This window comes from Agelaius tricolor, unplaced genomic scaffold (assembly GCF_023055355.1).
Source record: "Agelaius tricolor isolate 1412-34295 unplaced genomic scaffold, bAgeTri1.0.p SCAF_165, whole genome shotgun sequence".
NCBI lineage: Eukaryota > Metazoa > Chordata > Aves > Passeriformes > Icteridae > Agelaius > Agelaius tricolor.
Window position 1 is genome coordinate 42,228 of NW_027269425.1, and position 12,559 is coordinate 54,786.

Sequence of the window (12,559 nt, forward strand, 5' to 3'; positions counted from 1 at the left end):
CCAGGAAGTGCCGCCCCCGAGGGCGGTGCCGCCTCCTCCTCCTCCTCCTCTTCATCCTCTTCTTCATCCTCTTCTTCAGCCTCGTGCCGTTCTTCTCCTCCTCTTCTTCCTCCTCTTCTTCATCCTCGTGCCGTTCTCCTCTTCCTCATCCCTATTCCCTTCTCCTCCTCCTCTTCTTCATCCTCATGCCGTTCTCTTCTTCATCCCTATTCCGTTCTCCTCTTCCTCCTCCTCTTCATCCTCGTGCCGTTCTCCTCTTCTTCATCCCTATTCCCTTCTCCTTTTCCTGCTCTTCCTCATCCCTATTCCCTTCTCCTCCTCTTCCTCATCCTATTCCGTTGTCCTCTTCTTCCTCTTCCTCATCCCTATTCCCTTCTCCTCTTCCTCATCCTTATTCCCGTCTTCTCTTCCTCTTCTTCCTCATCCCTATTCCCTTTTTCTCCTCCTCTTCTTCATCCCTATTCCGTTCTCCTCTTCTTCCTCTTCCTCATCCCTATTCCCTTCTCCTCTTCTTCATCCCTATTCCCGTCTTCTCCTCTTCTTCATCCCTATTCCCTTCTCCTCTTCCTCCTCTTCCTCATCCTCTTCTTCTTCATCCTCGTGCCGTTCTTCTCCTCTTCATCCCTATTCCGTTCTCCTTTTCCTGCTCTTCTTCATCCTCATGCCGTTCTCCTCTTCCTCATCCCTTCTTCTCTTCTTCATCCCTATTCCCTTCTCTTCCTCTTCCTCATCCCTATTCCCTTCTTCTCCTCCTCTTCTTCATCCCTATTCCCTTCTCCTCTTCCTCTTCATCCCTATTCCCGTCTTCCCTTCCTCCTCATGCCTCCTCCTCCCTTCTTCATCCTCATGCCGTTCTCCTCTTCCTCCTCTACCTCATCCCTATTCCCTTCTCCTCTTCCTCATCCCTATTCCCTTCTTCTCTTCCTCCCCTTCCTCATCCCTATTCCGTTCTCCTCTTCTTCCTCTTCATCCCTATTCCCTTCTCCTCCTCCTCCTCTTCTTCATCCTCATGCCATTCTTCTCCTCCTCTTCCTCATCCCTATTCCCTTCCTCCTCTTCCTCATCCCTATTCCCTTCTTTTCCTCCTCTTCCTCCCGCTTTCCATCTCCATCCTCATCTTTCCCTTCTCCTCCTCCTCTTCCTCCCCTTCTTCATCCCTGTTCTGCTCTCCTCCTCTTCCTCCTCCTCTTTTCCATCTCCATCCTCAGCCCATTCTTCTCCTCTTCCTCCTCTTCTTCATCCTCATCCCGCTCTTCCCTTCCTCCTCCCATTCTCCATCATCATCTCGCTCTTCTCCTCCTCTTCCTCCCCTTCTTCATCCCCATCCCGCCCTCCTCCTCCTCTTTTCCATCTCCATTCTCATCCCGCTCTTCCTCCTCCTCCTCCTCTTCATCCCCATCCCTTTTTCTCCTCTTCCTCCTCTTGTTCTTCATCCCCACCCCCTCCCTCCTCCTCCTCCTCCGCGTCCATACTGGGAGCGAGGGAACACCGGGGGCGCCTCAGGAGAATTTAACACAAAAGAAATAAAATAATTAAAAGAGATTAAAACCCTACAAAATCCGCGCTGAAATCGGGGCCGCCCCACGGCCGGAGCCGTGAGGGGACGAGATCGCCCCTCAGCGCCGCCCTGGCCAATCAGCGCGCGAGAAACGAGGAGTGACGTGGCGCGCGGCCAATCAGAGTGAGCGGTGGGGTTTGGGCGGGAAAATCAGCCAATGGCGGCGAGGGGCGGGCCCTGCGCGGGGGATTTGAAAGGGTCTGTGAGGGGGAGTGACGGCTCAAAATGGCGGCGGGGGGAGAGGGAGAAACGGGCCTGGAACGTCCGGGAATGTTCCAGAATGGTCCAAAATGCCCCCAAAAGGCCAAGAAATCGCTGAGGGTGAGTCGGGAATGGAGCAGGGGATGCCTGAGAGAGGCACCGAGCTGTGCTGGGACTCCCGGCCTGTTCCTGAGGGGTTCAGCGCCTGAGATTTATGAAAATTTGGGCATTTTCTTGTAAAATCCCTCCCCTGTAAAAGGCACTGGGCATTCCCACCCGGATTGGGGTTAATTTAATCAGGTTTGGGCACCCGGGGATGTCACCAAATCCTGCCGTTGGTTTCTTTGGAATTGTTCCACTTTTAATGACACGGCTCCAAAAAGGCAAAATTTTAAGCCCAAAAAGGCCTCGTTTAATTCCTGAATTTTGGGATGAAATTCAGATGGATCTGGCAGCAAAAGAAACCTGGGATTTGTGGGTTTGTTTTTTTTTTTTTTCACCTCTGTTTTACATTTTATTCTGGAAAATCCTCACCCCCCACGTCCCACAGAAAAAGAAAAAACCCAAATTTACCCTCAGGAGGGATTTTTAAACCACTTCAAATATGGTTTAAAATCAACGTTGGTTCAACTTAACAATGAAAATGGTGGCAGGGGATGATGGCGGAACCCCCACATTTTTCAGCCTTTATTCTGCAAACCCAACCCAAAAAGGGACAAATCCAAGCCAAAAAAGGGACAAATAAAACCCAAAAAAAAAGAACAAATCCAAGCCGAAAAAGGGACAAATTTAACCCCAAAAAAGGGACAAATCCAACCCAAAAAAAGGGACGAATCCAAGCCAAAAAAGGGGCAAATTTAACCCCAAAAAAGGGACAAATCCAACCCCAAAAAAGGGGCAAATCCAAGCCGAAAAAAAGGGACAAATCCGACCCAAGAAAGGGAGCAGCCCAAACCAAAAAAGGGGACAAATCCAACCCAAAAATGGACAAACCCAACGCCAAAAATGGACAAACCCAACCCAAAAAAGGGACAAATTTAACCCACAAAAGGGACAAACCCAATGCCAAAAATGGGGCAAATCCAACCCAAAAATGGGAGCAACCCAAACCAAAAAAGGGGACAAATCCAAGCCGAAAAAGGGACAAATTTAACCCAAAAACGGGGCAAATCCAACCCAAAAAAGGGGCAAACTCAACCCAAAAAAGGGGCAAACTCAACCCAAAAAAAGGGGCAAATCCAACCCAAAAAAGGGGACGAATCAAACCCAAAAAATGGAGAAACCCAACCCAAAAAATGGACAAACTCAACCCAAAAAAAGGGATGAATCCAACCTCAAAAAAGGGACAAATTTAACCCAACAAAACGGACAAATCCAAGCCGAAAAAGGGGAAAATCCAAGCCGAAAAAGGGGCAAACTCAACCCAAAAAAAGGGGCAAATCCAACCCAAAAAATGGACAAACCCAACCCAAAAAAAAGGGGACTAATCCAACCCAAAAATGGGAGAAACCCAATCCAAAAAAAGGGGACAAATCCAAACCAAATAAGGGATAAATCCAACCCAAAAAAGAGACAAACCCAACCCGAAAATGGGGCAAATCCAACCCAAAAAAGGGACGAATCCAAACCAAAAAAGGGACAAACCAAACCCAAAAATGGACAAACCCAACCCAAAAAGGGACAAATTTGACCCAAAAAAGGGACAAATCCAACCCAAAAAAGGGACGAATCCAAACAAAAAAAAAGAACAAATCCAACCCAAAAGTGGGACAAATTTAAGCCAAAAATGGACAAACCCAACCCAAAAAAAGGGATAAATTTAAGCTGAAAAAGACGTAAATCCAATGCCAAAAATGGAGAAACCCAACCCAAAAAAGGGACAAACCCAACCCAAAAAAGGGACAAATTTAACCCAAAAATGGAGAAACCCAACCCAAAAAAGGGACAAATTTAACCCAAATAAGGATAAACTCAACCCAAAAAAAGGGACGAATCCAAGCCAAAAAAGGGAAAAATTTAACCCAAAAATGGACAAACCCAACGCCAAAAAAGAGAGAAACCCAACCCGAAAAGGGAGAAACCCAACCTAAAAAAAGGGATGAATCCAAACCAAAAAAGGGACAAATTTAACCCAAAAGAAGGGACGAATCCAAACCAAATAATGGACAAACCCAACCCAAGAAAGGGGGCAAATCCAACGCCAAAAATGGACAAACCCCGCCCGAAAATGGACAAACCCAACCCAAAAAAGGGACAAATTTAACCCAAAAAAGGACAAACTCAACCCAAAAAAAGGGAGAAATCCAAGCCGAAAAAGGGACAAATTTAACCCAAAAAAGGACAAACTCAACCCAAAAAAGGGACAAATTTAAGCCGAAAAAGGCGTAAATCCAACACCAAAAATGGACAAACCCAGCCCAAAATGGACAAATCCAACCCAAAAAAAGGGACGATTCCAAGCCGAAAAAGGAAGAAACCCAACCCAAAAAAAGGGATGAAATCCAACCCAAAACTGGACAAACCCAACCCAAAACTGGACAAACCCAACCCAAAAAAGGGAGAAACCCAACGCCAAAAATGGACAAACCCAACCCAAAAAAGGGACAAATTTAACCCAAATAATGGACAAACCCAACCCGAAAAATGGCCAAACCCACCCCAAACCTGCACAGCCCCACCCCAAGCCGTCCCCGCTCAGCTCCAGGAGGGGTCGTAGCCCGTCCAGTCCGAGGGCGGCGCCAGGAAGACGCGGCGGCCGTGGCACACGACGCTGACCACGCCGCGGTAGCCGGCGCGGGGGACGCCGGACTTGAGGTCGTCCATGAGCCCCAGAGCTTTGGCCAAGGCCTTGAAGGAATCCCTGCCCCGGTACTGGAGCCTGACGGGGCCCGGGTGCGCGCCCGGCTCCCGGCGCAGCTCGTCCAGGCGGATCTCGGGGGCGGAATAAACCTGCTGGAGGAAGGCTCGCTCGTAGGGCTCCTTTTTGAGGTAAGAAAGGTCCATTTTGGTGAAAGGCACGAAGCGGTCGTTGAGTTTGATGAACTTCAGGTACTGGTCGTAGAACTGCCCGTGGCTGACGCCTTTCCTGCCGAACGTCATCGTCCTGGACACCTCGGGCCGCACGCAGGCCCGGCCGCGCCGCTGCTCCGGCTGCCTCATCCAATCGTCCCAAAACGCCGGCGGCCACTTGGGCTCCAGCTCGTCCCAAAGCTCCGCCAGCAACAACCACCCCAAGCCGGGGAAGAAATCGGTCCGGTAGAGCAGCTCGGCGCCGCGCCCGGCGTCCACCAACCCCTCCTTGCCGTTGTCGTTCCACGCCGAGGCGCACCAAAGGCTGCGATCCTCCTCCAACAGCGGCAAAACCGCCTGGAAATACTCGAAAAAATCCGGCGCCACCTCCAAGTCGTCCTCCACCACGATGGCGGCGCGGTAGCGGAAGGTGCGGAACACCTGCCCCAGCGCCCAGCGGTAGTGCCGGGAGATTTTGTAATACCCCTGGAATTTCCGGTGCTCCGGCGGCACCGGCACGTCGCCCAGCTCGGGCTGGCGGATGTGGGCCACGGCGGCGCCGTAGGAGGCGATGACGGCCGCGGTCTCGGCGTGGCCGCAGTCCTGCGAGACGATGACCGGGAAGCGCCGGGCGCTGGGGCGGTAGCGCAGGATTTTGTCCAGGCAGCGCCGCACGGAGCTGCGGTCGCACGCCAGCACCAGCACCGGGATCACTTCTTCCTCTTCCTCTTCCTCTTTGAGCGTTTTTGGCGGCGTTTTTGAGGATTTTGGCGGGGTTTTTGTGGTTTTTGGCGGGGTTTTTTGGGGTTTTTGGAGGCGGCCCAGCTGCTGGATCTGCAGCAGGAGCTGGCGCTGCAGGCGCAGCTCGGCCTCGGCGTCCTGGGCCAGGCGCAGCAGCTGCGCCGGCAGCAGCCGCGAGGAGCCGGGGCCCGGCTCGGCGGGGCGGCCCCAGAGGAAGAGGAGGAGGAGCCCGTTCCAGGCGAGGAAGAGCGCGGCGCCCAGCAGAGCCAGGCTGAGCTTCTTGGGCATCCTTCACATGGGGCTGGAGAGGGGGAAAATGGAAATTTGGGGTTAGAAATGGGAAAAAACAGAGAAATTTGGGGTTAGAAATGGGGGGGATGGGAAAATTTGGGATGGAAATGGGAAATTTGGGGGGAGAAATGGGAAATTTGGGGTTAGAAATGGGAAATTTGGGGTGAAAAATGGGGGAAAACGGGGAAATTTGGGATGGAAATTTGGGGTTAGGAATGGGGGAAAACGGGGAAATTTGGGATGGAAATTTGGGGTTAGAAATGGGAAATTTGGGATGGAAATTTGGGGTTGAAATTTGGGGTTAGAAATGGGAAATTTGGGGAGAAATGGGAAATTTGGGGTTAAAAATGGGGGAAAACGGGGAAATTTGGGATTGAAATTTGGGGGGAGAAATGGGAAATTTGGGGTTAGAAATGGGAAATTTGGGATGGAAATTTGGGGGGAGAAATGGGAAATTTGGGGTTAGAAATGGGGGAAAAGAGAGAAATTTAGGGTTAGAAATGGGGGAAAACAGGGAAATTTGGGATGGAAATTTGGGATTGAAATTTGGGGTTAGAAATGGGGGAAAATGGGGAAATTTGGGATTAGAAATGGGAAATTTGGGGTGAAAAATGGGGGAAAACAGGGAAATTTAGGGTTGAAATTTGGGGTTAGAAATGGGAAATTTGGGGTTAAAAATGGGAGAAAACAGAGAAATTTGGGATTGAAATTTGGGGTTAGAAATGGGAAATTTGGGGGGAGAAATGGGGGAAAACAGGGAAATTTGGGGTTGAAATTTGGGGGGAGAAATGGGAAATTTGGGGTTAGAAATGGGAAATTTGGGGTTAGAAATGGGAAATTTGGGATGGAAATTTGTGGGGAGAAATGGGGGAAAACAGAGAAATTTGGGATTGAAATTTGGGGTTAGAAATGGGAAATTTGGGGTTAGAAATGGGAAATTTGGGGTTAGAAATGGGAAATTTGGGATGGAAATTTGGGGGGAGAAATGGGAAATTTGGGGTTAGAAATGGGGGAAAAGAGAGAAATTTAGGGTTAGAAATGGGGGAAAACAGGGAAATTTGGGATGGAAATTTGGGATTGAAATTTGGGGTTAGAAATGGGGGAAAATGGGGAAATTTGGGATGGAAATTTGGGATTAGAAATGGGAAATTTGGGGTTAAAAATGGGAGAAAACAGAGAAATTTGGGGTTGAAATTTGGGGTTAGAAATGGGAAATTTGGGGTTAGAAATGGGGGAAATGGGGAAGTTCCTGAAGAGAAATTTGGGATTGAAATTTGGGGTTAGAAATGGGAAATTTGGGATGGAAATGGGGGAAAACGGGGAAATTTGGGGTTAGAAATGGGGGAAAATGGGGAAATTTGGGATTGAAATTTGGGGTTAGAAATGGGGGGAAAGAGAGAAATTTGGGATTGAATTTTGGGGTTAGAAATGGGGGGAAACGGGGAAATTTGGGGTGAGAAATTTGGGGTTAGAAATGGGAAATTTGGGATTGAAATTTGGGGTTGAAATTTGGGGTTAGAAATGGGGGAAAACAGAGAAATTTGGGGTTAAAAATGGGGGAAATGGGCAAATTGGGATGGAAATGGGGGAAATTTGGGGTTAAAAATGGGGGAAAATGGGGAAATTTGGGATAGAAATTTGGGGTTAGAAATGGGAGAAAAGGGCAATTCCTGAAGAGAAATTTGGGGTTGAAATTTGGGGTTAAAAATGGGGAAAATGGGGAAATTTGGGGTTGAAATTTGGGGTTAAAAATGGGGAAAATGGGCAATTACTGGAATGAGGAGAAGAAAAAGTCCAAATTCCCAATTTTCAGGGACAAAAAAAGTCAAACCTCAAAATTCCCAAATTTGGGCACAAAAACCCCCAAAATTCCCAAATTTCAGGCTCCAAAATTCCGGGGTTTTTGCCCCCAAAATCCGCCCCCAAAGAAAGAACTGAAACTTTGTGATTTAAAGCAATAAAATTATTAAAAATATCCCAAAATTTCCCCCAAAATTCCCCCCAAAATTCCCCCAAATTAATTTCAAAACAATGGAAAAAAACCTGGGAGAAAAGCAAATTAAACCCTGTTAAAAAATCCCTAAAATTAAATTAAAAATCCCCTGAAAATGCCCCAAAATTGCTTTAAAAATGAGGAAAAAAATTGAAAAAAATTTGAAATTTTCAGTTCCCACCCCAAATTTGACCGAGGAGGAAAAAATTCCTAAAAATTCCTGAAATTTCTGTTTAAAAAGAGGCAAAATTCATTAAAAAAAGAGGAAAAAAAATCAAATTCTGCCCTCACCAATGTGGAGTCCAAGGGCAGAGTCCAACCCTGTTAAAAATTAATTTTTATTCCAATTAAATTTTAATTTAAATGTTAAACTTTAATCGACCTCGGCGTTAAAGATCAACTTCAAATTCATTTGCATGGTGGAAAATGGGATTCAAATAAATTTGAATATTCAAATATAATTTCCAAATCCTGTTAAATATAATTATTTAAATATTATTTAATAGACTTAAATAATTATTTAATATTTATTAAAATTAATTTCAAGGTTAAAATTCCATTTCCTTTCCTGGTTTTTCCCATTTTTTCCCAGTTTTTCCCCATTTTTTCCCACATTTTCTTCCCAAATTTTCATTTTTTCCTATTTTTCCCCCCAAAATTTCAATTTTTTCCTATTTTCCCCACATTTTCTTCCCCAAATTTTCAATTTTTCCTATTTCCCCCCATTTTCCCCCAAAATTTCCATTTTTTATCTGATTTTCCCCCAAATTTCCCATTTCCCCCCCTAAATTCCAGGGTTTTTTTCCAAATATTCCAATTTTTCCCACTTTTTTCCCCTTTAATTTTTACCAAAATTCCATTTTTCCCATTTTCCCCCAAAATTTCCCATTTCTCCCATTTTTTCATAATTTTTCCCCTTTTTTGTGCCAAAATTCCAATTTTTCCCCATTTTCCCCCCATTTTTTCCATAGTTCTTTTCCTTTTCTTGTCAAATTCCAATTTTTCCCATTTTTTCCCCAAAATTCCAATTTTTCCTCCTTTTTTCCCAGTTTTTCCCCTAAAATTTCCATTTTCCCCCATTTTTTTCCCTTTTTTTTTTCTGTTTCTTCCACTTTTTCCCCAAAATTCCCATTTTTCCCCCATATTTTCCCAAAATTCCTTTTTTCCCCCCATTTTTTTCCAAAATTCAAAATTTTTCCCCATTTTTCCCAAAATTCAAATTTTTTCCCAATTTTTTCCCCATTTTTCCCCAAAATTCAATTTTTTCCCAATTTCTTCCCAATTTTTCCCCCCAAAATTCCCATTTTTTCCCCATTTTTCCCAAAATTCCCATTTTTTCACCATTTCTTCCCCAAATTCAATTTTTTCCCCCATTTTTTCCCCAATTTTCCCCCAAAATTCCCAATTTTCCCCCCATTTTTTCCCAAAATTCAATTCTCCCCCATTTTTTTCCCATTTTTCCGATAATTCCCATTTTTTTCTCCATTTTTCCCAAAATTCCCATTTCTTCCCCATTTTTTTCCCAAATTCCCATTTTTTTCCCTGATTTTTCCCAAAATTTCCAATTTTTCTCCATTTTTTCCTATAATTCCCATTTTCCCCGATTTTTCCCAAATTCTCATTTTTCCTCCATTTTTTCCCAAAATTCCCATTTCTTCCCCATTTCTTCCCCATTTTTTTCCCAAAATTCCCATTTTTTCCCCCATTTTTCCCCCATTTTCCCCCCATTTTTCCCCTGATTTTTCCCAAAATTCCCATTTTTCCCCCATTTTTTCCCATTTTTCCCCATTTTCGTTCCCAACTCACCTGTGCAGAGTGGGGGAGGGGGTGCTGGGGTTCCCCCTCCCCCCTCGGGAATTTTGGGGCAAATTTGGGGAAATTTGGAGCTCCTGGAGGGGGAGGGGCCGCAGAGATCCTGAGGGGGAAAAAAAAATTTAAAAAAATTTTAAAAATTAAAAATTCCCAAATTTTGGATTTGGGGGGAAAAGGGGAGGGGTCAGAGGGAAAAAAAAAACCCAAAAAAATCCAAAAAAAATCCCTAAAAAATGACACCAAAATCCCCAAAAAATCCCCCAAAAAATCCTAAAAAATCCCAAAAAATTCCTAAAAAATGACTCCAAAATACCCTGAAATTCCTCCCTAAAAAACCCCAAAAAAACCCCAAAAAAACCCCAAAAATTCCCAAAAAATTCCTAAAAAATGACTCCAAAATACCCTGAAATCCCCCCCCAAAAAATCCCCAAAAAAACCCCAAAAAAACCCCAAAAATTCCCAAAAATCCTAAAAAATGACTCCAAAATACCCTGAAATTCCCCCTAAAAAACCCCAAAAAAACCCCAAAAAAACCCCAAAAATTCCCAAAAAATTCCTAAAAACGCCTCCAAAAATACCCTGAAATCCTCCCTAAAAAACCCCAAAAAATCCCCCAAAAAACCCCAAAAATTCCCCAAAAATTCCTAAAAAACGCCTCCAAAAATACCCTGAAATTCCCCTAAAAAGCCCCCCAAAAAGCCCCCAAAAATTCTCAAAAAATCCTAAAAAATTAATCCAAAAATACCCTGAAATTCTCCCCTAAAAAACCCCAAAAAAATCCCCAAATAAATCCCAAAAAATTCCCAAAAAACTTCCCAAAAAAGCCCCAAAAATTTCTAAAAAATGACGCCAAAAAATACCCTGAAATCCCCCCCCAAAAAATCAAAAAAAATCCCCAAAAAAACCCCCAAAAAATCCCCAAAAAAGCCCAAAAAATTCCAAAAAAAAATCCCAAAAAAGCACCAAAAATTTCTAAAAAATGACACCAAAATCCCCAAAAAATCCCCCAAAAAATCCTAAAAAATCCCAAAAAATTCCTAAAAAATGACTCCAAAATACCCTGAAATCCCCCCCCAAAAAATCCCCAAAAAAACCCCAAAAAATCCCTAAAAAACCCCAAAAAAATCCCCCAAAAAAACCCCAAAAATTCCCCAAAAATTCCTAAAAAAACGCCTCCAAAAATACCCTGAAATCCTCCCTAAAAAACCCCAAAAATTCCTAAAAAATTACTCCAAAAATACCCTGAAATTCCCCTAAAAAACCCCCCAAAAAGCCCCCAAAAATTCTCAAAAAATCCTAAAAAATTAATCCAAAAATACCCTGAAATCTCCCCTAAAAAACCCAAAAAAATCCCCAAATAAATCCCAAAAAATTCCCAAAAAACTTCCCAAAAAAGCCCCAAAAATTTCTAAAAAATGACGCCAAAAATACCCTGAAATCCCCCCTAAAAAATAAAAAAAAATCCCCCAAAAAACCCCAAAAAATCCCAAAAAAGCCCAAAAAATCCCCAAAAAATCCCCAAAAAATCCACAAAAAATCCCTAAAAAATGACACCAAAATCCCCAAAAAATCCCCCAAAAAATCCTAAAAAATCCCAAAAAATTCCTAAAAAATGACTCCAAAATACCCTGAAATCCCCCCCAAAAAATCCCCAAAAAAACCCCAAAAAAACCCCAAAAATTCCCAAAAAATTCCTAAAAAATGACTCGAAAAATACCCTGAAATTCCCCTAAAAAAAACCCCAAAATTAAAAAAAAAATCCCAAAAATTCCTATAAATGAGTCCAAAAATACCCCAAAATCCCCCCAAAAAATCCCAAAAAATCCCCCAAAAATCCCCCAAAAATTCCTAAAAAACGACACCAAAAACACCCTGAAATCCCCCCTAAAAAAAACCCAAAAAATCCTAAAAAAACCCCAAAAATTCCCTAAAAAATCCTAAAAAATCCCCAAAAATTCCTAAAAAATGACTCCAAAAATACCCTGAAATCCCCCCTAAAAAACCCCAAAAAATCCCTAAAAAACCCCCCAAAAATTCCAAAAAACTTCCCAAAAAAGCCAAAAAATTCCTAAAAAAACGACGCCAAAAATACCCTGAAATCCCCCCCTAAAAAACCCAAAAAATCCAAATAAATCCCCCCCAAAAAAACCCTCAAAATTCCAAATAAACCCCCCAAAAAAACCCCTAAAAATCGCCAAAAAATCCCAAAATTTATCCCCAAAAAATCCAAACCAACTCTCATATTCCCCTTAAAAAATAACCCAAAAATCCCCCCAAAAAATCAAATTAAACCTCCAAAAAACAACGCCAAAAATCCCCATATGGAAACAAAATAAATCCCAAAAAATCCAATAAACCCCAAAAAAAGCCCCAAAAATCGCCCAAAAATCCCCAAATCTCCCCCAAAAATCCAAACCAACTCCTCCAACCCCCCTCCCCACCCAGAAAACCCCAAAAATCCCCGAATTTCCCCCAAAAATTCCCCCCAAAATTCCCATTTTCCCCCCCTCACCCCAAATCCCCCGCCCTTCCCCCACCCCAAACAAGGGCCCAAAACCCCCCAAAAAATTCCCCCTCCCCCCCCTCCAAACCCGGGACCCCCCAAAAAGTCCCAAAATTTCCCAAATTCCACCAAATTTACCCCAAAATCCCCGAATTTGCCCCAAAATCCCCGCCCTGGCCCCCCCCGTACCGGCGGCGCCTTCCCGGGGAGCGCCGCCACTTCCGGTTGGCCGCACCGGAAGTGTCGCCATGGCAACGGCGAGGCCACGCCCACTAAACCCGCGGTTTGACCAATCAGAGCGCGCCAAGACGCCTATAATATGTAAATAAACCCGCGTGGCCACGCCCTCGCGCAGGAAACCCGCGCCTCATTCTTAAGCCACGCCCATTTTAAGCAGTTTTAAAGCCACGTCTTCATTTTAAACATTTAAACCACGCCCCTTTCCTTTAAA

At 44.2% G+C, this 12,559-nt stretch overlaps 1 protein-coding gene across 2 annotated transcripts; it reads right to left on the reverse strand.

The window, feature by feature from the left end:
• Nucleotides 1-2,144: 2,144 nt before the first annotated feature.
• Nucleotides 2,145-12,459, reverse strand: MGAT1 (alpha-1,3-mannosyl-glycoprotein 2-beta-N-acetylglucosaminyltransferase). 2 transcript variants are annotated; one of them, XR_011678121.1, is made up of 4 exons: nt 12,298-12,459; nt 9,600-9,708; nt 4,391-5,810; nt 2,145-3,063 (listed from the first exon to the last, which is right to left on the reverse strand). XR_011678121.1 is itself a non-coding variant. In XM_071420793.1 (3 exons), exon 3 carries the CDS (start codon nt 5,795-5,797, stop codon nt 4,454-4,456), a length of 1,344 nt encoding a protein of 447 aa, XP_071276894.1. In that variant the 5' UTR covers nt 5,798-5,810; nt 9,600-9,708; nt 12,298-12,459; the 3' UTR covers nt 4,337-4,453. The 2 variants fall into 2 exon arrangements, 1 of the variants encoding a protein (XP_071276894.1); XM_071420793.1 differs by lacking the exon at nt 2,145-3,063 and having other exon boundaries at nt 4,337-5,810.
• Nucleotides 12,460-12,559: the final 100 nt, after the last annotated feature.

Coding starts and splice junctions, on each gene's coding strand:
- MGAT1 (XM_071420793.1), bottom strand. CDS start 5,797: ATGCCCAAGAAGCTCAGCCTGGCTCTGCTGGGCGCCGCGCTCTTCCTC.